The sequence below is a fragment of the Ambystoma mexicanum genome, chromosome 1q (assembly GCF_040938575.1).
Source record: "Ambystoma mexicanum isolate Mex_15411 chromosome 1q, UKY_AmexF1_1, whole genome shotgun sequence".
Lineage (NCBI taxonomy): Eukaryota > Metazoa > Chordata > Amphibia > Caudata > Ambystomatidae > Ambystoma > Ambystoma mexicanum.
In genome coordinates this window covers 218,547,203-218,566,822 of record NC_090922.1, presented here as the reverse complement: position 1 = coordinate 218,566,822, position 19,620 = coordinate 218,547,203, and the positions used below count along the sequence as shown (strand labels likewise).

Here is a 19,620-nt window from a genome sequence, read left to right as displayed (position 1 = left end):
TTTTTTTCCTCAATGTCCCTAATGCTCCAGTTAAGGGGTTAAGGTGGGGTACTTGCCCTGCTTAGTCGGATTTGTTAATTGTTGGTCTGTTATATGTGTTGTGTGTCCGGTGGTAGTCTGCAGCTACTAGGGAGTTATGAATATTGAAAGGGCTTAAGTGAATACAAAGGAAATGAGAGGCCAGCATGACTACCCAGAGCACCAAAGACATGCTATTTAATTATTTATTTGTCAAATGTGAATAAGCTTGCGCTCAACACCCATCCACCCAGAGTACCAAGGTGATGTTAATTATTTATTTGTCAAATGTGAATAAGCTTGCACCCAACACCTATCCTCCCAGAATACCAAGGTGATGCTATTTAATTATTTATTTGTCAAATGTGAATAGGCTTGCGCCCAACACCCATCCACCCAGATGTTAGGCGATCCTCGGCACATCAGGCCTCCCCACATCGGAACACTGCTCACATTCCCCCAACTTCTCCACCCCAGCTTCGAGGCTCAAGGGATTCGGTGAACCCCCAGAACCGAAAACACCGTACCTCCTTTGGTGTACGGGCTCGATTACAACCTTTCCTGCATTGGCAACTGCCTTGGAGAATATATCGCAGAAGGGGCGGCCTTACGTCATCACGTCGGTCATGTGATACAGTGTGGCGTTCCTCACGTGATCTTGGTGGACGTCACATGACCCAGAGACGTCACATGACCCAGGGACACACAGTATAAAGAACTGAGAGGCAGGACGATCATTGCTTCTCAGCTGGCTTCGGACCCTGTTTGGCGTTACTACTTGCTCCTTGCTACCTCGACCACGGAACTCAATCTTGGACTCTCTTGGACACCCCTTTGTACCTTTGCTTGGAACTGTTTACTTGTTGCCGGATTTTTTGGACTGCACATCGACTTGTCTTTGGATCATCCCTGAGTATCTTGCAGTACTCCTACGCCCAAGCCAAGCCCTATCTTACAGGTGGCCTACCCGTATCCACGCTTACCTGCGGTTCTACCACTCCGGGGACCGCTGTATCTTGTTGAGCCTCGAACCTCCCTACTAGGTTTCCTGGGTCTCCCTTACACCAGATAGGTAAGACACTTTAGATTCTTTTGTTTACCTGCTGTATTGTGATTGCCTGGTGCTTAACCTCCTTCCTTCTTGACAGCAGCATCGGTGTTCCAGAGGCTCCGTGGATCTGGGAAGACATCTCTCACCTGTGGCCTCAAGGGTCGCACAGCGGGTTTCTATTTGTTCCCCTGTGCGTCACTTGGGGACGGAGGTCTCATCGGTCTACACGACACTCAAGTCAGAACAGACTGAGAAGCCGTATAGTCGTGTTAGACGATGCAGGGATCCACGGACGAACCCATAACTGCTTTAGTTCAGGCAATTACAATATTAAGGGCAGATATGGCCGCCGCGAACACGGTGATCCATCAAAGGTTGGACACCATACAGAGCGTTCAACACTCCCTTCCTGCAGACCCTGAGTTTGGAGATGGCAGCTCCTCCACTACACCCCCTCCCTTGGCTACTTCTACAGTCACGCCTCCAATAATCCTCCCGACTCCTTCCCCCCTGGCTGCTCCTGAACGCTACCAAGGCGATCCCAAGAAATTCAGAACCTTTGTTAACCAGTGCAAGTTACATTTCTTATGCAGGCCTTTGGCTTTTCCCACGTCCACTGCTAAGGCCGCCTTCGCCCTTTCCCATTTAGCTGGAACAGCTGCCGCTTGGGCTAATCCCCTGTTAGAGAACAATAGTCCAGTTCTTTATGACTTTGATTTGTTGATCCTAGAAATGTCCCGAGTATTCGATACCCGACACAAGGCACAGTCTAGGGATCTGGAGTTGTTGGAATTGACTCAGGGCAAAAGGACTCTGATAGATTACATCACCCGGTTCAATCAGCTAGTTGTGGAAACGTCATGGCCAGAAAACAAGCGGGCGGTGGTCTTTTATAGGGGGTTAAGTAACACCATGAAAGACGCCCTAGCAGTGATCCCTACTATGCCTACTCAGTATCAGGAATTGGTTGATCTCGTCCTGCAGGTAGATGCACGACGATCGGAGCGTAGAGCTGAATTGGGGGCCTCTTCCTCTCCTACTCTTGTTAGTACTCCCGCTTCCAGTACTGAAGAACCTATGCAAGTGGGAGGATTACGCAGTCCTATCACAACATCTGAGAGGGAACGTAGAAGGGTAGATAATGCATGCTTTTATTGTGGCACCACTGGACATTTCGTGAAAGAGTGTCCTCGACGTCCCAAGAAGAGTCAGGTTTTTCGGGTGGCTCGACCTTAGAACCGGAGAACAGGTCGAGTGTCCCTTCATCTTCTCCGGGTATCCCTCTTGCCTTTGCTCGTGTTCAACCCATCTCCGTAAAGGCTACTCTATGTCCTTCTACTGGCCTTCTTCATGCAGTCAATATCATTATTGATTCCGGTGCCACTGGTAATTACATAGATATTGATTTGGCCCATACCCTCAATCTACCCTTAGTGGTAAAAACACGACCGGAACATGTCCAAGCCGTAGACGGCTCCACATTGGTTTCTGGTCCTGTTAGACAACAAACTGCACCCCTCTTGTTGAACATCCAAGACATACACACAGAAACCTTAAGTTTTGATCTGATCACCGCACCTCAATTCGGTATCATACTAGGGATACCCTGGTTACGTGAACATAATCCCCTGATCAATTGGCAAGCAGGCACTGTACTCTTTGAGTCCGAGATTTGTCAGAATTATTGTCTCCCGGTCCATCAAGTCCCTGACACGCCCTCTCGGTTCTTGGGAGCCTTAGCACAACTCACACTGACCGCTGACGATCCAGAAGTCATACAGTCCCATACTGTTGGGGGGTTGATGTCTGGGATTCCGCCAGAATATCGGGCTTTCGAATCAGTTTTCGATCGAGGCTCGTCTGAGGTACTTCCTCCACATAGAACATATGACTGCCCAATCGAATTGCTTCCCGATTCCACTGTTCCTTCGGGCAGGATCTACTCTTTGTCTCCTTCGGAGGAACTGGTGTTAAAAGAATATGTACAGAACGCCCTGCGTTTAGGACACATCCGCCCCTCCACTTCACCAGCGGCCAGTCCTATCTTCTTTGTACCCAAGAAGGAGGGGGATCTACGTCCTTGTGTGGATTATCGGCGTCTTAACGCTATCACCAAGAAGGATAGATATCCCATCCCGTTAATTACTCCGCTCTTAGATCATTTAACACATGCTTCCATTTTTACCAAACTTGATCTACGCGGCGCATACAATTTAGTACGCGTTCGCGAGGGAGACGAGTGGAAAACTGCTTTCTGTACTCGTTACGGCTTGTACGAATATCTTGTCATGCCCTTTGGCTTATGTAACGCCCCGGCCACGTTCCAACGATTCATGAATGACATTTTCAGGGATATTCTGGATGTGTACATGGTTGTGTATTTGGACGACATCCTGATCTTCTCTCGTGATCTTGATGACCATGTAAAACACGTCCGAGAAGTATTAACCCGTTTAAGAAAACATTCCTTATTTGCCAAACCTGAGAAATGTCAGTTCCATAAGACCTCTGTTGAGTTTTTGGGTTTTCAGATCACCCCTGGGGCGTTATCCATGAACGAGTCTAAGGTCAAAGCAGTCTTAGATTGGCCAGTACCTCAAACACTCAAGTCCTTGCAAGCCTTTTTAGGATTCGCCAACTTTTATAGGCGTTTCATTTCTTCCTTTTCTACGATTGTAGCCCCACTCACGGCCCTGACTAGTCCTCGGGTACCATATCAGTGGCAGAGAGAACAGCAGGAGGCTTTTGATACTTTGAAAACCGCCTTTACTACCGCACCGGTACTCCAACATCCCAATCCTGATCTTCCGTTCATAGTCGAGGCAGATGCCTCTTCCTTTGCCCTCGGGGCGGTACTGTCACAATCATGTCCTAATACGGGCAAATTACATCCAGTGGCATACCACTCCCGTAAGTTTTCCAGTAATGAGTCTCATTATACCGTTACGGAGAAAGAACTCTTGGCTGTCATGGACGCGTTCCGTGTTTGGCGTCATCATCTTCTGGGGGCTAAACATCCCATCACAGTATACTCCGATCATCGGAATCTACAGGATTTGGCCTCTTTGAAATGCATAAATAGCAGACAGGTCCGATGGCATCTTTTCTTTTCCTCTTTTGACTTCCGTATTATGCACCGTCCTGGAACGGCACATGGGAAGGCGGATGCCTTGTCACGTTCCCCGGGGGGGGTCCAATTGCCTACATTCCCTGACACTGTTCTCGGAAAGAGTCATGTGATTTGTCTATGTACTCCGTCATTGTCACTGATGGACTCGGTTCGGTCCTGGACTAGTAAACATTCTGACCAGTTGCGAGAATGGGACCCAGTATATTCTGATGGACTGCCGTTCGTACATGAACGCCTGTTCCTTCCCACACCTGACACACGTAATCTGGCCCTTGAGTGGTCTCATGACGCTCCCTTTAACGCACACCCCGGACAAGAGCGCACTTTAGATCTTCTCAAGCGTTGGTGTTGGTGGCCTTCTATGAGGCGCGATGTAGAATGTTATGTTAGATCATGCGCAGTATGTGCTCAGGCTAAACATCAAAGGGGTCGACCGATTGGGTTGTTGCTTCCGCTTCCGGTACCTCCCAGGCCCTGGCATACGTTGACGATGGATTTCGTTACTGATCTCCCCAAGTCGAAGGGCTTTGACTCCATCTGGGTGGTGGTGGACACGTTCACTAAAATGGCCCGTTTTGTTCCTTGCAAAGGTATCCCTTCGGCTCCTGTATTAGCGGAGTTGTTTTTTGAACATGTGTTTATGCTATTCGGCCTTCCTTCGGTCATTATATCTGATCGAGGGTCACAGTTCACCTCTCGGTTTTGGAGATCCCTGACGAAGCTATTGGGCATTGATACCAGGTATTCTTCGGCCTATCATCCTGAGACCGATGGACAGACCGAAAGGACGAATCAATCTATGGAACAATACCTTCGTTGCCTTATATTGCAACATCAGACCTCTTGGTTGGCCGCTTTACGGCTTGCGGAGTTCGCATATAATAATGCGGCTCATTCAGCCACTGGTTATTCCCCTTTTTACGCCCTCTATGGCCAACATCCCAAGGTCTTGCCGGTCCCTGATGCTTCTGGTTCTGCGAACCCTGCGGCCTCGACATGTCTTAGGGATCTTTCTGCCTTACACGCTAGCACAGTGGTTCATCTCACTGAAGCAAAGGCTGCTATGAAGGCCCGTGTGGATGGCAAACGTCGGGCTGCTCCCCCTCTGGTGGTGGGTTCCAGGGTCTGGTTGTCTTCACGTCATCTTCGCCTAGTGGGTTGTCGGAAGTTGCTACCTCGCTTTGTCGGTCCTTATGTGATATCCAAGGTGGTGAATCCGGTGGCTTTCCGTCTAGTGCTTCCCAGCTCTTGGCGCATCCATCCTGTGTTTCATGTCTCCCTCCTCAAACCTTGTCCCGACTCTGTCCGTCTTCGTACCCCTGTTGCGCCGGTGTCCTTGACCTCTCCTGATGTTTACGAGGTGTCGGCCATTTTGGGCTCCAGATGGTTTAGGGGTAGGATCCAGTATCTGGTGGATTGGAAGGGTTACGGCCCGGAGGAACGTTCATGGGTTTCCGCCTCTGACCTGAACGCCCCTCGCTTGGTAGCCCGTTTCCATTTAGACCATCCATCCTGCCCACGGGGTCGTGGGCCGTTGGGGAGGGGCTATGTTAGGCGATCCTCGGCACATCAGGCCTCCCCACATCGGAACACTGCTCACATTCCCCCAACTTCTCCACCCCAGCTTCGAGGCTCAAGGGATTCGGTGAACCCCCAGAACCGAAAACACCGTACCTCCTTTGGTGTACGGGCTCGATTACAACCTTTCCTGCATTGGCAACTGCCTTGGAGAATATATCGCAGAAGGGGCGGCCTTACGTCATCACGTCGGTCATGTGATACAGTGTGGCGTTCCTCACGTGATCTTGGTGGACGTCACATGACCCAGAGACGTCACATGACCCAGGGACACACAGTATAAAGAACTGAGAGGCAGGACGATCATTGCTTCTCAGCTGGCTTCGGACCCTGTTTGGCGTTACTACTTGCTCCTTGCTACCTCGACCACGGAACTCAATCTTGGACTCTCTTGGACACCCCTTTGTACCTTTGCTTGGAACTGTTTACTTGTTGCCGGATTTTTTGGACTGCACATCGACTTGTCTTTGGATCATCCCTGAGTATCTTGCTGTACTCCTACGCCCAAGCCAAGCCCTATCTTACAGGTGGCCTACCCGTATCCACGCTTACCTGCGGTTCTACCACTCCGGGGACCGCTGTATCTTGTCGAGCCTCGAACCTCCCTACTAGGTTTCCTGGGTCTCCCTTACACCAGATAGGTAAGACACTTTAGATTCTTTTGTTTACCTGCTGTATTGTGATTGCCTGGTGCTTAACCTCCTTCCTTCTTGACAGCAGCATCGGTGTTCCAGAGGCTCCGTGGATCTGGGAAGACATCTCTCACCTGTGGCCTCAAGGGTCGCACAGCGGGTTTCTATTTGTTCCCCTGTGCGTCACTTGGGGACGGAGGTCTCATCGGTCTACACGACACTCAAGTCAGAACACCAGAGTACCAAGGTGATGCTATTTAATTATTTATTTGTCAAATGTGAATAGGCTTGCGCCCAACACCCATCCACCCAGAGTACCAAGGTGATTCTATTTAATTATTTATTTGTCAAATGTGAATAAGCTTGCGCCCAACACCCATCCACCCAGAGTACCAAGGTGATGCTATTTAATTATTTATTTGTCAAATATGAATAGGCTTGCGCCCAACACCCATCCACCCAGAGTACCAAGGTGATGCTATTTAATTATTTATTTGTCAAATGTGAATAAGCTTGCACCCATCCACCCAGAGTATCAAAGTGATGCTATTTAATTATTCAATTGTCAAATGTAAATTAACTTGCGCCCAAAACCCATCCACCCAGAGTACCTAGGTGATGCTATTTAAGAATTTATTTGCCAAATGTGAATAAGCTTGCGCCGAACACCTGTCTAAACAGAGTACCAAATTGATGATGTTGACTATTTATTTATATATGAAATACTGCCCTCCAAACAACCCTCTGTCCAGGTGATCGCAATGATGCTATTTATGTATTCCTTATGAGGTCAATTCATCAATGGTTCACATCATGCATGAATTGAGAGCTCCCCACACTAAGGGCACAATGTTGTAAAGATGCAAATGTTGTAAGGACAACCGGTTTATTATATGAAAGTTATATAAAGAGCTGATCAAGCTTATCAACTGAAATAAGGCTGCGTCTGTTTATTTAACCAGGGGCACAAGTACCTCGGTCAGTCATCAGGGCTGACCGGGTCATAGGGGAGGGCCAATTATTCCTCAGGGCAGCCTGCAAAGGAAATGCCCCCTGGGCGTTCAATTGCACATGTGTGCAGTCAGGTGTACGTATCTCCTATTCAGGTCTCCTATAGGTTGCTGCTCACTCTTTCCTACAGAATCAAAGGGAGAAACACCTTACACCTTCATGCACACACAGACAGTAAACTCAAAGTGAGATTACCTACACTTTGGGCCTTATTACGACTTCGGCGGTAGCCATGCCGCTATTGGCAGCATGGCTGCTGCCGAAATCGGGTCCGGGTTCCCAGAATGGGGAATTACCAGGCCATTTCGAGTTTGGAGGGCCCGGTAATTCCTCCCTCCAGGAATCCGGGCCCGGACCTTCCCCATTCCCATCTGAGCCCCCATAGGGCTCAATGGGAATGGGAGATGGTGCAAACAACGGGCCGATTACGAGCGGCCCGCGGTTTGCTCCCTCTTCCCCTCGCGGGACCCGGTAAGGACGCCTGGTTTGACCAGGCGTTAATTTCCGGGACCCGCGAGGGGAGCTTGTAATGAGGCGGAACGGGTTTAACGGGTCCGCCTCCTTTAGCGGAGCCCGTTAACCCATTCCGCCTCACTCGTAATGAGGCCCTTTACATTAAAACACAGTAAAAGCAGTTCAATCAAATAAAGCAATGAAAATGTAACAAGTAAAGCAAAAAGAACAGTTAATTAAAGAAGTGTCACACATCTTGTCTTATAATTGTAATGGAAAGCAGGTGCCTAATTTCAGACGCACTTTCCTATCAGTTAAGTAGATCCAGTGTCTCAACACATTCAAGTAACAGGTAAGTTCTTCGAAGGGGAGTTGGAAGTCTTAAAAATTCCCTGTAATAAGCTTTAGCTAACATAACAGCTTAGCAAGAAATGTAGTTTAAAAATACCCCTTTCAATAACAGGTAAATTAAGAAATGTAGGGCTAAATGTTCAAACCCACCACAGTAGGGGGCCACTATAGGGGAGGGGGGCCCTAACATAGTACTCCACCAATCACCACCAGGTAAGAGAAGTGTTTAGGAAATGGACATTGCACCTATTCATTCTCTGTGGTGAGAGGTGGGTATGAAAATAGATAAGTACACTTGTGTCCCTTACTCCAGTTTTCTAAGTGACCAAACCTGAGGTATGCAGGACACTTACACAGGGGTGGACTCGGTGCCAAAAATGCCCCTGGAAATAGGTTTCAAAGTGGCCCCATATGACACCTTTCGAGCAAGCCTAAGTTTGGTTTGGTGTATTGTGGAAAAATAACATTTGGAAACAATTGGTCCACAGCACATTTGTCCCTATATCAGGATTAAAATGTATTTAAACATAAAAACAACACATAACATTTGGTAAGAGTGAGGAATAAAATACTGGGAGCTTCTTAACCAATTCTTTACTTCAAAGGGGGGGAATGAGGACAGACTGAAGGAAGTGGGTGGGGTGCATGGGAGAGAGGGTGAGAGGAGTAAAAAACTTGAGTGCTCATCAAAAGGAGGCCAATGGTTTAGAAGCCCACCTGGGAATATCCTGAGTTCCCTGGAGGCCAGTCCACTACTGCACTTAATTTTGCCATTGGTTCAGAGTTCCCAAGAGCACTGGCTGAAGTGGGTGTCATGTTTGGGTTCGGTTACTCAGCAGTTCCAGTCTCTGGTTCAGTGACAGTTCCAACAGACATAAAGTTGAACAGGGCATAAACCTCAGGAAAGCAGCCATAATAAATCCCATGATGAGGAGGGACCACCAGGACATGGTAGATGAAGGAGAGAGCACCAAGACAGGACATGGTAGATGAAGTGTGGCAGTGAAGAAACTTTGTTCTGGAGTCTGCAGGCTTGGTTTGTGGCTTTAGCGTAGAAAAGGCTGGCGGAAGGTGACTTTTCATGCACAAGTTGAGAACCTGCATAGTCCCAAGCTCCAGCTTTGTGGCAAAGAAGACGCGTCACCAGATGGACAACCCACAGGATGGTCCCGGGACACTTCTGACGTCCACCGGTTGTAGGCTTCTGGTGCATGGCGCGGGACTGATTGTTCCCTCCAGTCCAGGCATCATCAGGTTCTTCTCTGGTCACAGGGAGTTGGCTTGGGCAATGCCCGTTGTCTGTAGCAGTCTTCGAGGCAGACCTGTGTTCTTTGAATTCTTCACTCCTGTAGCCGACCTTCAGAAATCACTGCAGGGCTCCTCTTCTCATAAAACATTTGGGCTGGTTTTTGATGCACCACACCAATGGCCATGACCCACACCATTCAAGCATACAAGGGCTGTCCAGTCATGGACACCCACAAATACCACATGTGGCCAGTAAGAGACTTGCCTTGGCTCAGCCCCAAACCCCATTTCTGCTAGGTCAGATCATCAAACTACTGACCCCGCAAAAGTGCATGCCCTTATATGTTTTTTTCTACCCTGAAAGGGTTGCAAAGTCGCCAAAAAGCAAGAGATGGCCAAAGGACAGGTTCTACACCACATGGAGCAACCATCTTCAGTGTATGGTACTTGGTATGGTAAGAAGACATTATGCATTAAAAAAAGATGGTGTACAGGAGAGCATGGGAAAAAAAGTATTACCCTGTTCACTGCCATCAGCCTCCCCTATGCACATCAGAAAGGCATAAAGAATGTTGTCGAACAAACGTGAAAAAGTGTTCCTGTGTTGTCTGGTACATTAAAACGACACAGGAAACGTGAATGGGGGACACAGTTCTACTGAACTGGTAAACGTATGGTCTGACCAGTGCTCCCCAAAAAATGAGTCAAGCATCTAAATGAAGTTAAAAAGACTTCACTTACCTCCAAAGTCAGGCAAGGGTTCAAGACTAGCAAAACAAAGAGGTGATGGCTGAGAGGTTTAGAATTAATCTTAAACCCCTAGCAATTGCTCTGGGCAAACCCCCAGACCATCGTTCTTCGCCAGCCAAGCCATTACAAAAGGGGAAAGACCATATGCAAATCAGAATTGGTCCCACCCCCAAAAGGGGCAGTCCAGCCCAAACTGCTAGGACCCATCCCTTCTGCACAAGACCACAGACATCGTTTGCCTCATTGGGCCTCATCAGTGAGGTGTAGCTTGGGTCTCTAGGCCCAGCAGCCACAGCGCCCACGTCTGGGAATGCCTCCACTCTGGTGACAAAGAAAAAAGTGATGGCAGTAAGGTTTAGAATTAATCTTAAACCTCTGGCAATTGCTCTGGGCAACCGTCCAGACCATCGTTCTTCGTCTGCCAAGCAATTACAGAAGGGGTAAAGACCATATGCAAATCATTAAAAAAGAGGAATACTCTGTTCACTGCCACCAGCATCCTCGAGGCACATCAAAAAAGCATAAATAGTGTTGTCAAACTAAAGTGAATAAAGTGATAAAGTGGTGTGTGCTACATTAAAACAACAAAGGAAACGTGAATGGGGAACACCGTTTTACTGCACTGGTAAACGTTTAGTTTGACCAGTGCCCACAACAAAATGAGTCAAGCAGCTAAATGAAGTTAAAAAGCCTACGCTTGCCACCAAAGTCAGGCAAGGGTTCAAGACATACGCAATACACTGGGAGTTCCATTGATGTCAAAGGATGGAAAGTTTCTAAAAGAAAAATCGTTCCTTCAGTGAGCAATGGAACGTCATTTTCTAAGCCATAGACGTTGTGTAGAAACAGCAAATAGCATAGTTGCATGGAGCAGGGTGTAAAAAAGAAGAGGACACCTCCCCCTCAAATTTTGAGGTTTGGGTAGAGGCACTTCACAATAAGCAAAACATGTCCAGAAGGGCGGGCAATAAGAAGATATGGGGAAATTATGTAGACCCATAGAGTGCCTGCAGTGCAGTGCATATACCCTAGTTTCATTTGTCTTTAACTCTTGTTGGGCAAATTCTCTGTCCCTACATTTTCTATAGAATAGTAATCCCATGGTGTACAGAGGAAAGTCGTGTGGATGTAAACATGCTATGGTGCAAAATGTCATTGTTTGGAGGAAGGCAAGAATGGTTGAATAAATGAAAAATCAAGATGTATGTATGTCGGATGCGCTTGAAGGCTTAGAGCTTGTCTGTGCTTGAAATTGTTAATGAAATGAAAATTAAACAACACAGAGTAATTGTCACTCATCCTCTGAAAGCAGATGGGCTTTTTATAGGGTGTGGAAAGCAAGTTGCCTTTTCATTAGGTGCACACATACCAGTGTTTAATATTTGTGTCATGTTGTGCAGGCCTCCGGGAATTCCCAGTGTTACCTTCCAGCTTTCAAAGCAGCCTTCCATCAGAGTTTGAGAAGTCAACATCGAAGGTGCTTCTAACCGAGGATCAGGACACAGACTTGGAAAAACAGAGCCAGGATTCCAGTGATGAGGCTCGGTCAGACTATCCTCTACTGCAATCATCACAAATCCGCTCTGTGGAGCCGACAAACCCCATTAATTGTGTTGCCTATCTTCAAGAAGGTATGAGCGTTAAATGTGTGCACCCAAATCACAATTATAGCAAATTCACTACAACGGTTTCTCCAACAAACTTCACATCACACTCGTAGCAGGTGCACTAGGCCCAAAAATCACACTGATTATAAGTGCCCTATCCCTTAAACTATACTCAGTCACACGCAGTTTGGAAACTTGTTCACCATACTGCTTTGGGAATTTTGAATTTGTTTTAATTTTATTTTATATTGGTTAAAATACAAGTTTCAACCTAAGCTATGTATATTTCATATGGTAAAACATTTAGATTTATAATACAGTACTCCATAATATATACAATCACGAATAACCACAGTAAATATAAAACACATTTCATACGTCATTTAAGATGTAAAGAATACTAAAAGTATTACCAAGACAAGAAAAGGATCAGTTAACCAAGTCAATACACCCAGCCTGATAATCTCCCAAACTCAAACTATTTATAAACCCTACTACTGCAAGCGACGTAGATGTAGGATGTCCTGCTAAACACCTAATCCATAGGTTATCACTCTCTATAGCCCAAATACTATGAACATGTTGTTTAAAATACTGAATTCACAATGACATCAACCTGAGGTAATAGATTAACAAATGACTCAGCGTCAAGTAGCTTTCTTCTCCTCTGAATCTCCCTAGTTGGATAAAGTTTCCATCTAAAACGCAGAAAGTCCTTCCCAGCCTGTGAACTTGAAAAAATCTTCAAATAAGGTGCTATTATGCCTTGTCTTTTATGTTTGTGTTTTAAATGATTCAACAAGTCATAACCATGAAAGTTATTTAAAGTACAACACCAGTCCTGTTGATGAAGAACTGATTTAACCTTTCTTGGATTATTTATCAAATCAGTTTAACACATGTTAAGGTCCAACAACATTTTTTTTACAAATGTCACAAAATGAGTTCATCGCTGGATCCCTTCCCAAAGCAACAAGAGTTTGCAATTCATGATAAAAGGTGTTGGGCCTTGGATTCAATATTCTAAGTTAAAAGTGAAGATAATTCCACTTAGCTCTCACTAATAAAGAGCTGAAGCCAAGTACAAATCTGATAGCAGATATCGGGATAGCATTAAGAATATAAAGCTTCCTACACCAAATTATGCTTTCCAGCTTTGGTAATATATCCAAAGTCCACAAATGTAAGACCTCAATACAATATAATAATTTGGACATTACCTTACTCTCATAGTACTTCAGAAGAGGAAAATACAAAAGTTGTTAAAAAGAACATTCCTCCGTTTGAGTAAGGTCTGGCCTGTCACAAGTGTTCTGGCACTCACACCCATCACACACTCCCTGGTGTCTCTGTACATCAACCACTTTTCAACTGTTCCCTAAACCACCCAAGAAGCTTTTCCTTTGTTTAAGAGTAGAGACTTTTAATAGTACACGGCTTTGAGAGACAGTTGTATGATGAATTTGTAATACAAATGGCTCATCCAGTCCTGAAACTCTTATCTCTTTTTTTCAGGCATTATGAAGGCATTAAATATACTCACCAACACTCTCAGTGCTTTTGCCACTGGTCTAAGGCTCCATAAATTGAAAGAGGTTCTAAGGAAAGATCATGGAACAGACCTGGAGGAGCTCAGCAGAGACTTGGGTTGTACGGATGCACTTGATTTATTGCAACAGCTGCCGGACATCAAAGTCCTTAATCCTGCAAGACCCAGCAAGTGTGTTGTCCAACTTCAAGGAGGTAACTGCAAACACAAATAGAATGGAGCATAAAAGACGGTGGGGGAAGGGCACACATTTGATGTCCTCGCATCCTGGATAAATGTAGGGCTGGTCAAGAGGGGAGAAAAAGCAATAATATAATGTAGTGTCATGTGGAATAAAGAGAAAACAATGGAATGGTGAGCCAAGCAAAAGAACATAGGGTGCCATCTTGCCATAAAATGGTTATGGAGAAAATAGAGGATGTGGTATAATTAGAGCATGTGCTAGAGTGGGTGGGACACATGGGTTAATACCACTATCATCTGGTTCAGAGAGAAAGATACAGCCTGATTCATGGAATTATTTGCGTGAAAAAGGCAGATTTGTGCGCCTTTCTGGCCGAAGGTCCCTGTGTGAAGTATAGGGATTGAATCAACCTGTAAATGTTTAGTAAGCAGATATAAAATGAGAAGCGTCGGGCCTTGCTTAGTTGTTAAGAAGCCCTGAGAGGTACAAATATGCAGTACACTCTGACCTTAAAGTATTTTCAAATATTACTGTAGTTTCTGCAGAATTAAACCTCATGTTCCCTCGGAAGGGAAAAGGGAGTGTAGGCGTGTGGGGCAACATTTCACACATTTTGAGGAAAAATCCTGTGTTATTAAGATCAGTCATTAATGAGAAGCAAGTTCAAGATTCTGGCCATTGTAAACCTGTCGCGGCTGGTTAAAACACCAATGATTATTTGAAAAGTCACTCACTTCTCTATCAATACAGATTTATTTAGTTATAGAGAAGATACTCTATAGTGTGTAAATACTGTTAACCTTCTCTGGGCATGGGGTGACATGGAATTGGGACGTGACAAATAGATAAAAGAGGAAAATGGTACGCATGTATTTGTCTGCAATGTAGAGATGATACACACAATTAAATGTTATCATGCATGCAAATCTACCTCTGCAAAGACATCCCGAGATAAACATTGCAGCTATCAGAGAAGGAAAGAAACACGTCTTTTTCCTCTTTCAAAGCATATAGACATCCAAGCACTAAGTGTTGAACGATCTGTCCTCTCCAATCAAATTCTATACTTCTCTTAATAAGTAAGCAAAAGCAAAGAGAGAGAAGGGCAAGTGTGTCATAATGTGTATGCATGGAGAGGATAGGGAGTAACTGAAGGGACAGCCCTATTAGTGGGAGGACTATGAGCTTAGTAAATTATACAACAAGGGGGGGCGTCCTGCCACATGTATTCTAGTATTCACATTTATTCATGCACATTTTTTTGGTTTTATCATCCAGTTTTTTAGCGGGGGCTTTTAGTTATTAGTTAGCCCATTAGGAATCTTGACAAGGATGTCTCTATGTCTACTCGTAACATAATGCAGATATAGTAACACACTGTACTAAATCTAAGTCAAAGAACATTTATTATTTAGCTTGTGAACTTATTTTTCTACAATTATTTTTATTATTTTTCTGTTTGACTTCTTTTGTCATTTTTTCATTTGTCATTAATCATACAACACATAAATTGGTGGAAAAACATATATACAAAAAGGTTACCATGCATTTTCAAATCTCACACATATAGGTACCATTGTGGTGCAGCATAAATCAACACATACAACAAGTGTATTCGCAATTTTGCTTATTGGGAGAATGCTCAATGTCAGACTCCTCTCTCTTGACCTCTCTAAGGTCAGAAATGCCGGACAGAAGGGTGACTTAACTGTAGGTCTACGTCAGGAGGTGAATCAATTGGTCTTAATGCCGACAGCTAGGCACTGCAAGTGCTGCGTCCAGTGACGTTTCGGCTGTTGGATGAAATTGCCTTCATCTGGTCCATAGAAAAGGTCTCCCTTACTTTGTTACTCTAGGGGGCTTCAAGGGATGGGGATAGCTGGTGGCTCATGGTGTCCCTTGCGTGGGTTCAATATGCCGTCTATAAAGGAGAGCGCCAGTACTGATTGTCTGTAGAGCCCTTGTGTTCTTAGAATGGCGGTCTGGAATGCTTGTGTCTATTCCGTAGACCTTAGAGCATATTGGCACGCTGGTACTTAGTAGGGAGTAGTGCATCTCTAGTTCTGTTTGTCAAGTGTCACCTAGGCTTCAGTGCGGCGTCCGCTCTGACCGAAAAGCAGTGGGAAAACGCTCCCAGTAATGGAGGATTCCCGAGCTGTGCATGGAGAGGATAGACTGGATTGGCTTGGTATAAACACAGAATAACAACATCTGAGAAAGTAATGAGCAAACTGGATCACATGCATTAGAAAGGCATGAAATGAGCCTAGCCCAGTCTGGAGGACAAATTAGAGCTGCTGAAACTACCCTTTACTCAGCTTCTTGCACTGTTAAATGTAGTATATTCTATTTATTTAGGCCTTATGCTGTAAATAGCCACTTTTACGAACCCTTTCAAAATATCAAGTTCTATCACTGGTGCATTTTCTTTTCTCAACATGAATGCACCGAACACTGGGTAGCCTCTTCAGATTCATTGTAACTAAAGTCGACATTGATAAGGAGCTGTAAATAGGGGTACCTACATGTAGCTAGTGTAAAAGCTCCATTGTCTCAAATATATGTTCATTGTGCTTGAAGGCTTCAAACAAGGGTATGGGTGGAACTGAAATCAGGTAATAAACCAGCAATGAGACTACATAGATTCACACTTGCTAATGACCTTGCTTTGATGGCCCTGGAAAATGGCACAGAGACACACAAAAACACGCTGAACAACCCTCTGTTTGTTTTGTGCCTACGGAACACAGTGATATGGATTCCCTGGTCAGATTTGGGCATGGAGCAGGAAAACTGCTCCTTGTGTTTCCAACTCGGTGCAAAGAATCCTCCAGTGTCTCTGTCCACATCACAATTTGGTGCTGGCATAGTGGTTGGGATTCCTGTGTATTATGCCTGCTCTTTACCATCACAAAAGAGCAGCTAGAGTCAATAGGGATCTCATGTAATAACACTTGCCATGTTTGTAAATGGCAGCCACTATCACAGATCACATGCACTGTTTTGATCCCAGTGAATTTTCCTCCTTTGACAAGTCATGGCATAGAAAAACTGGGAACACCCATGTTTCCTGCCCTTTTATCTGCCCAAAGTGGAAAATTATCAAAATCCCTCTTGAGGATTGGAGACTGCAGAAGCAGTCGTGGAGCCTATCCTTCTCAGGGATTTACCCACACTGAAAAAATAAAAGCTGTAAGAAGCAGAAAGAAGTTGGACTTTTTAAGAGGAGTCCTCTGCACCCACATGGAAAAAACAAGAACACAATATCTTGTTCAACAATTCCAAATCTTTTGTTTGTCGTACTAATACTTTTAATGTGATGCCCCACACAGACTACCATGTTTAATACCTACTCCCTCTTTTACTAGGATTACTTTCCAGCTCACAAAGCAGCCTCGCATCAGGGTTTGAGACGCCAAAATCAACAGTGGTTCTGACTGAGAATGAGGACTCAGACGTGGAAGATCTCTGCCAAGATTCTTGCAATATGGCTGTGTCGGGCGATTTGCCGCAGCAAAACATCCCCATTTTACGCCCTGCTCAAATCAACAATTGCGTTGCCCATCTTCAAGAAGGTATGTGTGTTGACTTTGATATCACAGTAAGAGGGTTCTTGGTGAGCTATGTTGGCCACCTATCTTATATTATTAGTTGTACATTCCACTATGTGAGTTCTCTACAAACAATCATACGAACTATAGAGAAGAACAAAGGTTACTCGATATAAATCAAGTCTTTACGTTTGTTTTTTACTTGGCCAAGTTTGGCTTACAACATAGCTTTAGGGGGATCAAATTGCACAGGCTTGGGACAAATAAAAAGCATGCCTTCCCATTCGCACATGGTGAGTTTTTGGAACCACAAGAGTGCACAGGGAAATTGAAGATCTCTAAGGTAGATCACTGTGTAAATGGGTAATTGGAGATGTCTGGCCTATTTGCTAACTCACCTGTTGTACTAGTGTCAATAACATCCATCAAAAAGGTCATACCCAATATTTTTGATTTTCGAGGGGTCTGTGTTCTATCAGGGTACTCATAATATACGAACAAAAAAGGAATCACTGACTTCCTCCTGCTCTTGCACAAAATATTGATTCTAAGTCATCAGACCCAAGTTGTTAGCCAAGAGTTAACAATTCATTTACCTCTTCTAGACCAAACCATACACAGTTTTTTGATGATTATAAACTGGAAGCCATATTTTATTATTTTCCTCTATTTGAGTGCCTGAAGATAATAATAATGTTTTGGGTGGGTGTTAGGTAATAATTGGTGCATCCACAATGTGTGAGACTACACAACACTTATCTTGGTATTGGGTAACCCACCTTTTGATATAGGTCTGTACTACACATGTTGGTAGTGTGACTGAGCAGCCAGGCCTATTGTTACGCTCACCTGGTATCCACATGGACGCCACCAAGCCGGGTTACTCGCTGGTATGCTTCTCAGCTTTGCCCTGAAATGGTCTGCGGGGAAGGTTCTGCCTGAAAATACAGGAGGACTGTGTTCAAGACTGACCGACTGGGGTAAGTATCCTCCCTCCACCCCTGTATGATTTCAGTCCCTCTGGCGCCCTCTCCTCGCCTTGTGGTAGAATTAGGCGTGCTCTCCATCCTGCCTTCTTTGCAGGGGCGCGTTGTCTTTCATGGGCGAGTGCGGTCCAGTTACTTCACTGACGCCGGCCCGTTTGATATTGTCCAGAGAGGTCTTATTGCGGTTCTTTTGTTTTGTTGCTATCCTGCATGCCTTTTTTTGTTTAAAATGTCTCTTTTTTCTCCCTTAGGTGCGCAGAGCTTCAGCGCGGCGAACTGGCTTGGTTGAGCCCCGCTGGTAAATGATGGCGCATTAAGAGCGCTATGATGCGGTAAGTAAGTGCTATGCGCAACACTGCAAAGTCTTGCCTTTGCTAACCTGTGTTTTCCTTCCTTGTAGTTTGCAGAGTTCTTCAGCGCGAGTGGAATGTCGGAGTGGTGCCAGCCGAGAGGCGACCAGCCAGGTAAGCCTTTTGAGCAGTTCGTAATTTGTAAATGTCTCTACTGCTTTCTTTAATGTTGCCTCTATCTTCCTCTTTCAGGTCGTTCTGTCCGGGAGGCATGCAGATTCGAGGAAGCTGTTCTCAGTAGCTGCAAGTGTTAAAAGATGAAGACTGCAGGTACGATGCTGCTGCTAATGATGTTCCTTTTGTCTCCTTGCAGGTTCTGCTTCTCCGAGGTTCGAGGGAATAGCTGGACACGGTGAGCATCACGTTGCAAACTGCAAAGTAACGCAAAGCATGTTGTCTTGCTCGGGTGTGGTTTAAATAGCCCCAACAAAATAGTCCAGGTAAAGTAGTCCCAAGGCTGCCACACCCAAAACACTAGACCGCATAGCTTGGTTCTTAGGAACCAAGCTATGTGGATGCCTCCATGTTGGCTGACAATACAATAAAGTAGTTCCCAAGCATATTGTTTTTCATGGTGTATGAGCCTGGCGCCATAGGCGCCAGGACTGGCCCCATGAGGGCTTTTGAAGAGGATGCCAGGCTCTAGAGGCCCGAGTCCTGACTCCACCTGGCCAATGGGTTTGCCAGAGGGAGTTTTGGGCGAGGGTTGTGACAGCACTCCCCCCTAAGGCACCTCCCATGGTGTTCCTTCTGTCTGGCCCAGGTTTGGTTGGGAAGTTCCGATGGAATTTCCTGATTAGACATGGTGCGTGGATATTCTCCCTGGGCTCCCAGGATCTATCTTGTGATCCAAATCCTTTCCAATCGACGAGATGATATAGCTTGGACCTAGAGTATTTTGAGTCCAAGATATCTTTGACTTCGAATTCTGGTTCTCCGTCAACAAGTATGGGCTTAGGTGGTGTCCCAATCCGTGTGCCGGGTTGCATTGGTTTCAGGAGGGACACACGGAATACCGGGTGGATGTGTAGATTAGGTGGTAAATCCAGTTTCACCGCTGCTGGGTTGATAATTGCCGTAATGGTATAGGGTCCTAAGAATCTGGGATGAAAGGTCTGGGTTCCCTTGATGGATACGAATTTAGCGGCTAACCAAACCTTGTCTCCTACTT

General features: G+C 45.4%; 1 protein-coding gene across 1 annotated transcript in view; it reads left to right on the top strand.

The window, feature by feature from the left end:
• The window catches only part of LOC138526778 (uncharacterized), a 281,718-nt gene that overhangs the window by 196,945 nt on the left and 65,153 nt on the right, over positions 1 to 19,620 (top strand). Inside the window, exons 6-8 of the mRNA XM_069637467.1 lie at positions 11,623 to 11,853; positions 13,345 to 13,572; positions 16,931 to 17,137. Coding sequence (XP_069493568.1) covers positions 11,623 to 11,853; positions 13,345 to 13,572; positions 16,931 to 17,137 — 666 coding nt within the window. The remainder of the gene's footprint in view (positions 1 to 11,622; positions 11,854 to 13,344; positions 13,573 to 16,930; positions 17,138 to 19,620) is intronic.